This window comes from Dendrobium catenatum, unplaced genomic scaffold (assembly GCF_001605985.2).
Source record: "Dendrobium catenatum unplaced genomic scaffold, ASM160598v2 fragScaff_scaffold_220, whole genome shotgun sequence".
NCBI lineage: Eukaryota > Viridiplantae > Streptophyta > Magnoliopsida > Asparagales > Orchidaceae > Dendrobium > Dendrobium catenatum.
This window is the reverse complement of record NW_021318682.1, coordinates 213230-228476: the sequence shown is the minus strand read 5'-3', so window position 1 is coordinate 228476 and position 15247 is coordinate 213230. Positions and strand designations below refer to the sequence as shown.

General features: G+C 37.3%; 1 protein-coding gene across 5 annotated transcripts in view; it reads right to left on the bottom strand.

Annotated features, from left to right (window-relative positions):
- The window catches only part of LOC110099774 (B3 domain-containing protein Os07g0563300), a 33197-nt gene extending 18299 nt beyond the window's left edge, over positions 1–14898 (bottom strand). For 2 of the 5 annotated variants that reach the window (XM_020827030.2, XM_020827036.2), the window contains exons 1-9: positions 14582–14898; positions 14011–14092; positions 13758–13856; positions 12011–12329; positions 11515–11923; positions 11272–11368; positions 9381–9555; positions 1339–1418; positions 383–775 (exon numbers count right to left, since the gene is read on the bottom strand). In XM_020827030.2, the coding sequence (XP_020682689.1) occupies positions 383–775; positions 1339–1418; positions 9381–9555; positions 11272–11368; positions 11515–11923; positions 12011–12329; positions 13758–13856; positions 14011–14092; positions 14582–14724 (1797 nt within the window). In that variant the 5' untranslated portion in view covers positions 14725–14898. The remainder of the gene's footprint in view (positions 1–382; positions 776–1338; positions 1419–9380; positions 9556–11271; positions 11369–11514; positions 11924–12010; positions 12330–13757; positions 13857–14010; positions 14093–14581) is intronic. The other 3 variants (XM_020827033.2, XM_020827032.2, XM_020827035.2) reach the window with 3 other exon arrangements.
- Positions 14899–15247: the final 349 nt, after the last annotated feature.

Below are 15247 nucleotides of genomic sequence, written 5' to 3'. Positions count from 1 at the left end.
ACTGTCCAATAATATACAATGAAACTACCATAATTATGTTAACACAAATGGGCCATCCTATTTTTTCCATACAAAGCAATGATTTTCTTCTTCTCTTGCCCTCTCATGAGATTTAAGTTTTAAGATGCCATTAACGAATGCTTCAAATTGATATATGGAGCCTTCATTCCAATTAACAACAATCAAATCAGCAAACCATGAAAGAATAAGATTATTTAGAAAAAGAAAGGATAAAAGATTCCATGCATTGAAAAATGTGAGGGACAACATAGTAGTCACACAATTCAGTTATGCTACATATGCCACTATTATTTATACATTTACGTTAATTTACTTTAACTTAACTAGCATACTTATTGAATGCTTAATCTTGGGATTGTACCTTATATTCTTCAAAGTCATGGCCTTCAACAATAACAACATTAGAGGCAAAATTAAGAGCAGGGCGGAGTAGAACTTGAGCCTCCTCCCATGTTAATTTCAGCTCTATTGATTCCGCACTTTCAATCCTCAAGCGCTTACTCTTTGAAATAAGAAAGCTCCCCTTCCTTCTACAAAGAGCAATGTCAAACTTGGGGGCGCAAACATCCTTCAGTATAAATTCAGACTTGTCATTCTTTGACCAGCTTGCTTTGTCTGCTGCATTTGTTTGGTTTCTTGACTCTTTGTTTCCTTTGTGAGGTAGAAGAGGAGGGATTGCAATGTAATCCACAGTATTGGGTTTAACATCTGAAGGTGTTGAACCACCATTTCCATCTTTAGCTGATTGAATGTCCTGTCAACAGAAGGAAAAACATGTCAATTTTGCACTGGACAAATGATGAATTCATCAATTCAACACGCATTTTCCTTCTCATAAATAGATAAGACAAACTTCAGCCATGCATAAAAATCCATTGAAATGCACTCAACAATAGATAAAAGAAATAAACAAAAAAATCATGTATCCTTTTCTTGACCTAATTCCTCAACAAACTATTGATGCAAATAATGGAATCATTCATTCAAAAAAGCCAAAAGAGAATTATATATAAAGAAATTTTTTTCTGTAAATAGAAGACTTCTTCAATGAAATACTAAATTAATTCTACCAAGAATTATTAACTTTGAGGTTCCACTCAACTGGCCAAATAATTCAGTAGAACTCGGCTACTGAATAATTTTGCATGTGCCTCCTTACATTGAAACCTTAATAAAGTAGAATCCAATAGTGTACTAAGAAAACAAGCCTAAAACTTATATAAACAAGATGTGCTATCATTTATAGTCATTATACATAGAGGGAATAGATGTCTTAAACTTATTTATACATATTCTTGCTGCTTGATTATCACAAACCTGCTCATTATTAGATACGTTTGCAGCCTTTCTGAAGCCCATGACCAATTTTCCTTCTGGATCAATCCGGCTAAATGTTACTGCAGAAACACATCCATCATAAGTTTCTAGATAACTGAAGAGAAAATCTACTATCTTTTAAAAAATGCATCTCATCTAACTTTATTTATTGAAGATTAATACAATCTTCAGGTAATGTTGTTTTGGAAGTGATCGCACAACATAGATCCTAACATGATAAAGAAAAAGACACCCGGGCAGCTTCACAAGGTAGGGAAAAACTTGATGGCAAAGTCGGGCTAACATTAAGACGGTTAGGCTTGGACAATGGGACCATAACATTTGCAGGATACCTGCCCAAACATTCGTTAATAATCTAATTATATATCCTTCGCAATAAGAACAATTCATGTACGGCCCTTATACAAAAGCACCTGAGAAATAGCGAACTTGAAACCAGGCCTAGCAATTCAGCATAATTCAAACTGCATCCATATTTTGAAAAATCCCATCTATTGTCAAAACCTTCCACATATGATGAATTCAATCAAATGCATGGCAAATAGAAAAGACTAGGAAAAGAAAGGCCAACAAAATATTATCCTTATAATATCTTGATTATTGAGAAGGGGATAATCAAGCATGCAGGACGAACATAGGAAGTTAAGAGAAAGAATAGAATGAGAAGATGAGATGAATGAATTCTGTAAGAGGAAAAAGGTAAGGGTAGAGACAAGAGGGAAGAAGAAACCCATACTTAAAACAGGAGTGAAAACAATTCCGAAAGGGGCCCCAAAATAAAGTCCTAGCTTTATTCCAAGATCAATCATCCTAATAACGATCCTCAGCTTACTATATATTATAGAAGATATAATCTTATGACAATCAAATTTATTAGCAATTGAGAGAAATTGAAGAGCAAAAGCAAGCATGAAAAAAAAAATATATATATTGCAAAAAATTTAACAAATAAGATAATAAATTACGAGGTTCAATGAAATTGTCTCACCTACATCCATGACAACAAAAGGAAATATTTCCATTATATTTGCAACAGAGAGTAAATAATAATTTTCACTTACAATCCTATAAATTTTGAGCCTAAGTAAATAGAAGCCCTATTTGCAATATAAGATACTTGGAGCTAAAATAATAAAAACTTAATTTATACTTTTGTGCATAGGATATTTTTGGCAATTACTGAGGTTATTTGATTATATGAAGTGAATGGGCTTACTTATGATACTATCGAGATTGCCTAAGACACCAACATGCTTGTACCATCACCGAACTTGCACCATGGTCATCTCTGATGTCATCATAGTTACAAAAGTTATTGTTCTTAATATATCATCAAAAATTTATCTTGATCGGGCACAAATCTCGAAGAAAAATCAGGTTGGAAATTTCAAAAATTAAATTGGAGACCATCTAAACTCCGATTTCAGCAAACTTATAGTCGAACTGAACGTTACAGAAATACGAACTCAACGACACCAAATTCGACTCAGTCCGAGCCCAAATCGGTCCAAATCAAGGGTCTAAAGCGCTATTGGAGGGTTTGAACCACAATTTGGATTACCAAACGGTTTCTAAACATGACATGTTTATAGTCGAATCGAGCGTCTCGACAAGACGAATCGAACGAGCCCAAGATCACTAAATTCGAACATCACTAAGACATTCAAATGTCCATCAAATGGTCCATGATCAAGGGATTCAACATCGGCCGTCCATCCAAGCCACTCCCCATATGTCCTTGATCTCCCACCTATTTACAGGCCATGTTATTCTAGGAATCTATAAATAAACCCCTCCTCCCTATTGAAGGGTTTAAAGTCCTAGCTTTATTCCAAGATCAATCATCCTAATAACGATCCTCAGCCTACTATATATTATAGAAGATATAATCTTATGACAATCAAATTTATTAGCCATTGAGAGAAATTGAAGAGCAAAAGCAAGCATGAAAAAAAAAATATTGCAAAAAATTCAACAAATAAGATAATAAATTACGAGGTTCAATGAAATTGTCTCACCTACATCTATGATAACAAAAGGAAATATTTCCATTATATTTGCAACAGAGAGTAAATAACAATTTTCACTTACAATCCTATAAATTTTGAGCCTAAGTAAAAAAGAAGCCCTATTTGCAATATAAGATACTTGGAGCTAAAAAAATAAAAACTTAATTTATACTTTTGTGCATAGGATATTTTTCGCAATTACTGAGGTTATTTGATTATATGAAGTGAATGGGCTTACTTATGATACTATCAAGATTGCCTAAGACACCAACATGCTTGTACCATCATCGAACTTGCACCATGCTCATCTCTGATGTCATCATAGTTACAAAAGTTATTGTTCTTAATATATCATCAAAAATTTATCTTGATCGGGCACAAATCTCGAAGAAAAATCAGGTTGGAAATTTCAAAAATTAAATTGGAGGCCATCTAAACTCCGATTCCAGCAAACTTATAGTCGAACTGAACGTTACAGAAATACGAACTCAAGGACACCAAATTCGACTCAGTCCGAGCCCAAATCGGTCTAAATCAAGGGTCTAAAGCGCTATTGGAGGGTTTGAACCACAATTTGGATTACCAAACGATTTCTAAACATGACGTGTTTATAGTCGAATCGAGCGTCTCGACGAGACGAATCGAACGAGCCCAAGATCACTGAATTCGAACATCACTAAGACATTCAAATGTCCATCAAATGGTCCATGATCAAGGGATTCAACATCGGCCGTCCATCCAAGCCACTCCCCATATGTCCTTGATCTCTCACCTATTTACAGGCCATGTCATTCTAGGAATCTATAAATAAACCCCTCCTCCCTCTTGAAAGGGAGGCTCCAAGCAAGAGAGCAAGAGAGAGATCAGATATCACTCTTGCCTCCTCGCTCCTCGACCACCACCTGAAGTTCCGTCGGACCACCACTGGAGGCCCTGAGTTTCGTCGGACAACCATCTGATGTCCTAAGCTTCTCCGGACCACAGCTTGAAGCCCGGAGTTCGGCTGGATCACCTCCTAAGGTCCGGACTTCTGCCGGACCACCACCTGATGTACGGAGTTCTGCCAGACCACCACCTGAGGCCCGGACTTTTGCTAAGCCACCACCTGACGCCTACAGTTCTATCGGAGTACCGCCCTACAACTACGATCTTTTGGACCCCTGTCTCTTGCCGACTTGGGTCCTTTTCGACCTCCGTCGCCTGCCATGGTCCTGCCGACCTCCATCACCAGGGAACGGTCTTTCTAACCCCGGTCTCTTGCCAACTACAGTCTTTCGGACCCCTGTCTCCTACCGACTACGGTCCTTCCGACCTCCGTCGCCTACTATAGTCATTCCTACCTCGATCACTAGACAACGGTCTTTCTGACCCCGGTCTTCTGCCAACTACGGTCTTTCGGACCCCTGTCTCCTACCGATTATAGTCCTTCCGACCTTTGTCGGGTACTACGGTCCATCTGACCTACATCGCAAGACAACGATCTTTCTGACCCCTATCTCCTGCCTACTACGATCTTTTCGACCTCTATCTTATAAATTATGATCCTGCCGACAAAACAAACATGTTTATGTTGATTATTGTAACTCCCACCATATAATGCGCTCTATACAATGTACGTTTGTGACATCAAGCCAAGGCCTTCTCCCAAGGAAGGGCCTTATTTGTAATTGACAGCAAATACTAGTGGATTCATTCAAACTGGGCCAGGCCCTATTGTTTTTCCCCCTTTTTAGGGGTTTCCACATAAAAACTCTAGTGTCTCTTATGAACGCTACACCCTCTCTTTTATCTGCTTGTGTGTTGAATCTTCGTACAAAGCTAAGACGTTAAATTTTATATTTTTCTACCATCATGAATACTCCAAGACCCAACACTTTGACGCCGTCTGTGGGAAACTGGTTCCCGACTAGGGGACAATTTTTACTCTAACCTCAAAAGGTCATTCATGTCAAATTCCTAATAACTGCTATTGATGCATCAATTTCATGGGAATCAGATCCGAATCGGGGGGCAACCTTGACTCCAATTATGGTCAAGAAGATCCCTCAAATACTTTCAAAACCAAGACAATATATCATGAAACTTCCGACAAATGTAAGAATGCTTCCGATAAATTTCAAGCCACATATAGTCCCTTGATGGACTTCTACTCCTTGAGCAAGGTCTTGATCTCGACCTTAAAAAGGCAATAAAAGTTTAAAGATAAATTATTTTTTCACCTTTGATTTGGGATATACGCGGCGTTCACCCCCTCCCAATTAAGGCAAAATCAATCACAGGGGATTCGATTCGACCTCTTCCACACAGGTTAGCATCATTTAGCAGGGCTCTGATATACAATCTCGAATAGGTCAAATATCTTAGGAGGATGTCAATAAAATCTCAAATCCTTGATTCGAGAAATACATAATATTTATTGTGTCTCAATCACTGGATGATCGATCCCAAGGGATTCGATCCATCCTCTTCCATGCAGGTTAACATCATCGAGCAGTACTCTATCATACAACCTCGGATAGGTCATACATCCTTTATGAATTCTCTTGACCACTTCCACACAGGTTAACGTCATCAAGCAGGGAGGATTTGTTGAAAGATAATAGTAGCCATTTGGGGTACAATCTTGAGGGGGAGAGGTTATTGCATCAGGGGAGGTTTGTGAAGCCACGAACTTCCGTACACATTCCTTACTTATTATAGGAGTTCCACGGCAGTGTAGTTGGGGATCATTCAAGAGTATAGAGAACATATAGGAGGCTGGCATTAGAGCTTTACTGGAAAGGGATGTATAAAGATGTTGATGAGATGGAGGCAAAGTGTGAGGTGTGCCAGAGAAATAAATATATGGCAATGGCTCCAATAGGATTACTATAACCCTTAGCACTTCCAAACAGAGTATGGGAGGAAGTGTCCATTGATTTCATCGACGGCTTACCACGCTCAGAGGGGCTCACAATCATTTTGGTCATGGTGGATTGACTTAGTAAATATGCACATTTTATCCTCCTACGACATCCCTACATCGCAGTATTAGTGGCAGCAACATTTATATAGGAAGTGGTTAGATAACATGGGATTTCTGAATCGATTGTGTCTGATCGAGACAAAGTGTTCCTCAACCAATTTTGGAGGGAGCTTTTCAGGTTGCAGGGCACTATTCTCAAGAGAAGCACTGTCAACCATCCATAGACAAACGGGCAAACAGAGGTGGTGAACCGGAGTTTGGAAACATATTTGAAGTGTTTTGCTTCTGAAACACCACGGATGTGGGCAAAATGGTTACCATGGGCTGAGTATTGGTACAACACTTCGTACCATTCTGCATCCCAAATGACTCCTTTAAAGTGCTCTATGACCCCCCACACTTAGTACATTTTGGGAGAGGAAATACACCAATCTCTTCAGTTGAACAGCACTTAGAGGAGAGGGATCAGGTGTTTGAGGAGTTAAAGAAACATCTGTGGATGACACAACAAATTATGAAGAAGCGGATAGATACACATAAGAGAGACATGCAGAATGAAGTAGGGGAGAAAATGTTCTTGAAAACAGAAATCAGTAGCTAAGAGGAGGAATGAGAAATTGGCTCCTAGGTACTTTGGTCCTTACGAGGTGATGGACAAGATTGGAGCAGTGACATATCGATTGAAATTACCCCCAATGACCACCATACACCCAGTTTTCCATGTATCGTAGCTGAGGAGAGCTCTAGAGCAGCATGTAGTTAGTGCGGAGTTACCAGATACACTGACAGAGGAGCTGGAACTGATCTTAGAACCACTGGAGTTAGAATGGGTCAGAGTGGATAAAAAGAGGAACAAGGAAGTGCTTATCAGATGGAAAGACATTCCCGAGTTCGAAGCCACTTGGGAACCATACGACAGAGTGAGACTTCAGTTTCCTTCTTTTCACCTTGAGGACAATGTGAGTTTTTGGGAGGGGAGTTGTCACACCCCAGTTTGGCTCACCCTCTACCACAAACTGAAGTATAACAGAGAAGGATTTCAACATATCAAACTCCACTCTTAACAACAGGAAGCATGTAATATTACTTACTGAACATCAACATAATTAAAGTTTATGAATATTTACCCTTTTATGCTTACGAAATCATTAATATCGCTGAAGATTACCCTTTACATAACAATTTCATATATATACAATCATATTCATACAAAATAACCAAAATAAACTAGAATACATGTGATCATAAACATAATCAAGAAGAAGTGCAATAAGAAAACATTTACTAATTCTTATAATCTGTAGGTATCTCACCTCGTTCTCTAGGGAAGTCGGGTCAATTCGTTCTCCTAAAGTACCCTTGCCTCCTTTCCTTTTATATACAATCTAAATCATAATTGTTGATCATTCAAATTTACATTAAAATAACATATAATAATTTATATGAAAATCTTACAAGTTTACCTCAAAGAAGTTTTTCTTCATTCACCCCAATGTGACCTCTCTTCTCCTAAGTCTCCTTTCTTCACTTTCCCTCCCAGTTACACCAACTTAGCCTGCATCAGTTTCCACCACTCTTCTGCACAATCAGCTTCAGCATTTTATTGAATTCCAACAACTAGATTCCAGAAATTTATTATCTAAAATCCTCCTTCAAAGCATCTCACAGCAGCAGCCTCAACAAGTGGCTCCCGCTACTCAGCTTGAAGCTGGCTTCCGATGTCCAAGGAGGGACAGGTGGGGAAAAGAAGCTAATGTCTCCACATAATAAATCACATTATAATAACCCTTCTAATTCCACTAAACCTTCTCAGTCATTCTCAGCCCTAGGATTTCCATCAGCTTCATGCATGTCAGTTTAAGTGGAATTGCTACAGTAATTGAGTGGAATTGCTACAGTAATTGAAGTACATGCTATTAAATAATTCCCTAATACTTAGCCTTTAATCTAGCTGTCATTTAAACCATAAACTATAACTAAAGACAATCAATTAAACAATTAATTTCATAATTTAAAAAAAATGCTTGGAATTCAAGTAAACTGTATATAAAATTAAGCTTGCATTTAGAGGAAGTTGATGCTTACATTATTTTAAATATATTTGAGAGCCTTATAGGAGTAATGTTAAGCGGCCGACCCAGGAGGAGCCGGCTAAACCGGTCCAACATGGACCAGTTTAGGTTTACAGCCGGCGGCCCAAGGCTTTGGGCGGAACCTAGGGGGTGGAATCCCTAGTGGGGCCCACTTGCTTAATTAAAAAGTGTTTAAGAGGGAAAATTTGAATTAGGGGCTGTTTAGGGATTTTGTAAGTTTCCTTTGGCTTTAATTAGTCTTTTGGAGGCTAGGGTTTGAGGTTTCTTGAGATTTGCTGAATTTTGAGATCTAGGGTTTGTTTTGTTTGGGCTCTAGACTTTGCTAGAGATTTGGAGAATATTTCTTCCTCTCGAATTGAAGAAATTTGTATCTTGCCTTTTTTTTTTTTTTGTTCATTGATTGAATCAAAGTATTTCTCTTGTGTTTCTTCTCGAATCTACTAAATTTCCCGCATTATTCTTGTTGATTTCTCCTTGAAATCAGCACTATTTCACATTGTTTTTGTCAATTCTTACTAGGTTTGCTTGCAAACTCAAGTATTACCCTTAGGGTTACTTGCGAACTCAAAGTACTTCCTATCACAATCTTATGCAGAAATAAAGACTATTCAAACACATTGTATTAAATGTTTCAGTTTATTGATAGTTGGTTAGTTTTTCTAAAGAAAAAGGCTTAAGCCTTAAAAGTGTCTAAATGTTTTTTTTATTTATAATGAACAGTTAAAAATTTGTAGCAAAAGCAATTTCAATAGCTTCAAATTCATTGTTCCATAATTCACGCTAAAACATGAAAATGTAGCTTTATGGAAATACCCTATAAAATACCATTTAGGCTTTCTTTTCTAAGGTTTTTGGTGTGATTCAGGAAATTCATCCACAACCTAAAATATGAATTTGGGAGACCACAAATTTCGAGATCACAAAACTCCCAGAAAATTAAAACAAGTAATGCACCTGTGTCACCGGCTTGCAATTGCATGGATTGAATGCAAGGCGTAACCCCTTCTAGGACATACATCCTGCTGTTGTTATTAGGCCAGAAACGAAATTGAAATACCCATTCCTTGCCACTTGCATCTTGCATTTTTAGAGGAAGGCCTTCTGGCTGAGAAATCAGCGGAAAGTATGCCTGTTTGTAACAATTTCCATGTTAAATTTAAGTAGCTTTCGCAAAAATCTGATGCATTATACATTTCTTGGAAATAAATTATGATTCTCCTACATAAATATGAAATTTTATATAAATAATGTGTTGTAATAAAATAGGAAAAAGAAAAACACATATTTTATATTTGAAAATATAGACATGGCATTATTCCAGTTGAGAAAACATAAATACAAAATAAAATAAATATGAGTTTAGAGGTGTCCTTAGAAGGAGGCATATCTCTGAACACTTCCCTCTGGAAAGGTAGACAAATATGCACCAAGTTCACTTGCTCTCTTGTTATCCTCAAGATGCAACATATCCTCCACCAATGTTTGATCTGGTTGTGCACACCACAAATCAAGGCACTTCGAGCTAATATTGCAGCGAACCTAACAGAAGTAAAACAAAACATGGAACCTCAAGACCCGCCGATGTAAAAGCCCGCATGCATCTGACCCTCTTCTTAAAATGTGCAATACTCATCTTAGCATCATCACCCCACGATCTTCGCAAGGGAAACCCACTCCTATTGCTGACTCTTCTTGCTATTTAAGTGGACCAGCAACAACGGCACCATACACACTCATTCCTTCTTTCGTAACTGCCAAACCTCTCCCTCATCTTCCTCCTTTCTATTGAGAAAGGAGCCACAAGCCCTCTCCTTCCCCTACTTAATCCCAAACAACTACTCCTCTCTCTCTTTCTAAAATCCCCGTCTTTCTCCTTCACAAAGACCCTTCGCATCAGCGAATCTCTCCCTTTATCATCACCACAAGAGAAAATGCAGCTTTTTATTGCCTTCTCCATTTTATTTAAAATTTTAACCAAAGTGGCAACACATTTCCAGTAAAAGTTGTCAACCTTTTCACTTCTTCAAAATCTTTCTTTTCCTTGCAATCTCATTATAATCAATTTATTGCCCTTAGTCACTGTGTCCCTCCTTGGTTATTTGCTACCCAAGTCATTGCTCCTCGATATTTTGGGTAGGTATGTTAGGCATTTTGTATTTTAAGCACAATCTTATAGCAATATAATGATATCTGTATGATAAGAGAAATGACCTAAAATTGTCAAAGTACAAAAGAAATACAAAAAAAACTGCACCTTCTCAACAATGACCATTCCACTATGCTTCGCAAAGATTATGAGATCACAGCCGCAAAATCATGTTAGCATCCACTCATGGAGACCTTTAAGCAAAACATTTGCTCGACCATAAAAGGCTTTCCATCTTCTCTTCAGAAGTATTGTGCAATTTGTATGTAATCCTCGATAAATAATTAATGTTGCTCCCTCGCTACAATGGACATAGGGACTAATAGTAGAATGAATATAAATCTCGTATTTATTGTATATCATGATCTTTTCTTCTCGCCTACATCGACATAAGCATTACTCACAATTAGTTATGAAATAAATCGATTCTAGAGTAATTTTTTTCATTTCTTCTCAAACTTAAATGGCCGCTTCTATTCCTCTCATGCTTCCCTCCTCATCAAGAGGAGCAAAAAATGTCACTTCTAGATAGTATAACAAGACAATAGAATGTGCAAGAACACTCTAGATCTTATAGATTTTCATTACAAACGCATGACATTCGAAGCTACAAAGCTCTAGTAAACAAATTCATTAGTCTTTAAGTGCAAGACTCACAAAAAATCATTTAAGATTAATCAAGAAACTAGTAACACTAACCTCAGCACATTTTTTAGGCAGCACAAGACGTCCAATACGGCCGGCATCACTAGCACTCAGCATTTTTTCAAACAGAGGAGTTATGGCAGAGTTTGAACTTCCAAAAATGTTAAGTAAATATTGAATTGAATAAAAAAGAAGAATGCATATTGTAAAGAATAATAACTAGTTCACCTATGAAAACATTACATGCAATGTTTAAATCAAGTTGAATGATTGCAATGGCAAAAATGTAATGGATACTCTCCAGATATTTGTTGGAGTTCTTGATCTGTTATCCTAGGCCAATATCGAGGAAGTAAATGAGACCGTGCTCCAGGATCGAATCGACCTTTTCCATTGCGCATATGAGCTGGTGATTCACTAGTGGAGTCAATACTGCTGAGAGAATTGGGATAACATTGTTTGGACAAAGTGGAAGAAGCAACTTGTCGTTGTGGTTGTGTTGTTGAAACCTGGGATGGATCATTTGTTCCATTAATAGGCGAGAAAGGAGCAGACAATCCCATCAATAACGACCTTGAGTCCCCCTTTGAATTCACTGATGAACTTCCATGTGAAATTTGATGCGCCTCAAATTTAATACCTGAGAAGCAAGAAGTACTAGGATCTGAAGCCATCACTTTTCTCATAGTAATCAAATTGTTTTCCCCTAAAATTTGTTGAGAACAATAAAATCAATCGGTACTTCTCATTTGATAAAAGCAAAAAATTAGTCAGTAAATGCATGTTTTCTCACCATTCATATCTTGAGCAACATGATTTGGACCACTAGATGCAATCTTTTCATGAATGTCTTCAGATTTCTTTTCCTGTGAAGAAAAAGAAGAACGTGCTCCGGCCATCAATCTCTCAGCATTAGGTCTATCAAACTCATATGATAGTCGTTGGTGCAAGTCAGATTGGATACTTGATGAATTCCATATGTTAGTCGGATGTCGCCATTGTCCTGGAAATGAACCAGACACTTGGTTCCAGCTTTTAACAGGGAATGCTTTTGATCTCTCAGGCAGTTTAGTAGAAAGAGCCACTGGAGGTGAGCTAATCTGATTTGATACCTGAAAATATTGCATTCTTTACTTCAACATTATCAGATGGGTAAGAAAACAACCACTATGAGCAACTACCTAGCAATGCAACGGAAATACCCTCATCAGTAAGGAAGGTGGTGGAGACAAACATAAAGATAGACATGAGAATTCTTTCCGCAAAAAAAAAAAAGTAAAATAAAACATGAAACAAAACTAAGAACATAAAAGTACTTAAGGCATCCCAACAAATTTCCTATATATATTAAGGAACATGGTTCAAGGCTAATATTCCATGATCAACTATGCCCAAAATACATTTCATGCATATTAACTAATTCAATTAAACATGATATTGCAACTCAGAATAAAGCTAATAAAATGTCATACATGACAAAGTTACAGATTCCATTACTAAACAAGAAAGGTGATGCAGAGCATCTTAACTAAATGGTTCCTTAGGCGTACTTTATCTATTTTGTGTTATTTCCTTCTAGAATGCTCTTTTGGTCTTATAAGTATGAGTTTTTGTAGAAGAAAAAGGCATTGAATGAAATTATCCCCTTTTTAAAAGCTTTGAAAGCTTCTTCTTCTTCCCTGGATTGGGAAAACCCAAATTCTTCTTGCAGGTCGCATCTTCCGACGATCCACTACATCAAAAGGGTAGGGCGAACGGAAGGTGGTAGTGGTGACAGTGTTGACTTACCTACTGGCGGGCAAATAGAACAGTAAAAAGGAAAAGATTGCAGCCGAATAAAAAATACTGTCACAAAATAGCAGGTAATGGCGAATGGTGAGGAGCACACTCAGTTGCAGATATCGGATTATATACCACAAAATATGACAGAGAGCAAAAACTGTTACAATACATACTTGATGCCCAAGTGAAGTGATCATATGACATTGAATGATTAAATTCTGATACCTGACTAAAACAATTGATAATAGATAACCTGTTATTCCTTTTTCCAGTACAATCAAAGTCATATATTTATACATGAAGTGATGTAAATATTTGAAAAGCAAATCTATATTACATGAAACTTGGCATCAACTTCTCTCCCATATTATTTTATATCCTTTAAAAAAATAAAGAAAAAATTTATCAAATCTCAGCAAAACTAGTGTGCATCCAAAATAGAATTTGGGAGAAAAAAATGAAAAGAGCAATAACCAAAACTACAATTGCCTGCTAGCTAGTGCAAGAAAAACTCCCAGTTGGAAAAAAGACCATGATAACAATGAAAAGTTACAGAGCTATATCTACTTAAATATTTCAACAGAGGAAGATGAAGAAAATGCGTATTTTTCCCATGTGGTATCTTTCAAAAGTATAGCAAGGGTTCAAATAGCCCAAAAACAGGAGTATTAAAGAAAAAAACTAAAAATCAATAATCAAATGTGCAACCTCCAACCAAAAACGGCACAGAGCTACCAAGGAAAAAAAATGGGGCTTACTGCCGAAAAAGAATTCCTTACGCAGGCCATGCACTCAACTCCTCCCACATCTAGAAGCATATAGACAGGAATTGAAACTATGCAGCCACAATGAATCCTCTGCAGAGAGACCAAAATAAATATGAAGGGCAATGCAGCAGTAAGAATAACCAATCCAAGCAAACATTTTTCTTATCGTAAATATGGGTAGCAATTCTATTTAACAATGAAATCCAACAGATAAGTTTGAAGCCCACTCCAAAATTCACCTTACCTTGCCACATGACTCGCATTTCCTCCACCCAGCAGCATTCGAGTGGAATGTCTCACAGAAGTTCCCATGGTCAAAACTAGAGCTGTTCAACGGCACAACAACAAAATTAATTAAATAAATATCCAAAAATAGTAATGTTAATAGCCTAATGCTCACTTTACAATGCACAAGAATCCAATAAATGTAATGCTAAAAAAACTATAACCAATTTCAAATTCACAATTTCGCTGAAGCAATCCAATCTCGCAAATGCACTATTACTTCAGCAACGGATGAGGAAGAAATAACGTTCAATCAAACGGCATGGGTTCAAAGTTACCCATTTGAACAACAACGGACACGAGAAACGATTTAGAAGGCAAAAATGCCAACAGGATTCACTCAACTACTAAACCACCTTATGTTCAAACCCCAAATAGATACCTCTCTCCCTAAAAATAAAATTAATGCATAAATTTGTCGCCTAATTAAACATTCCACGACAACTTGTCTGCCAAAACAATATTTCAAAGACCACAAAGAAAAGGTGGGAAGGACGTTGAAGAAGAGAGGAAGAGGTGGGCTTGCGTACAAGCAACGCTCACAGAGTTCGGAATAATCGCCGGACCGCAGCTTCCATCCTTTCCGTCGAGTTTGCTCCGTTATCACCTTCTTGCACTGAGTGTTGAAGCAGATCTTACGCCCCGATGTCGCCATCGCAGATGACGACGACATGACTGCAGCAGGAGGCGATCCGACCCGCGATGTAGGGGCGAAACGCTTCAGATAATCCCGACTTGGTTCTTCCAAATCATGAGGAGAGCGAAATAGGAGCAAGGTGTTTCAGGTTTCTGGTTTAGGATAAGAAAACAAGGAGAGAGAAAGACGAAACGAGGAGGGAGAAAGCCTTACAGGCTTTTAAAGGGGGAGATGAGACCTTTTTTGCACTTATTCCCCTCCGAAACTATTTTACAGAATACCACCTGGAAAAGAAAAAATTTCACTCCTTAGCTGAAAGCATGAAGAATTGACGCATTATTTTTTGGGTGCTTCATAATTCAAATAAATGCATATTAAAATATATTTTTTGTTAAAAATAATATCAATATAAATTTAATTTTTTTTATTCATATAAATTTAGAGCATTGAATTAAAAATTATAATAAATATGAAATTATGTATTGTGCCTATATTTTATCTAAAATAATAATATAGATATTGTTACATATTAATCTATATAATATTTATATAAAATAAT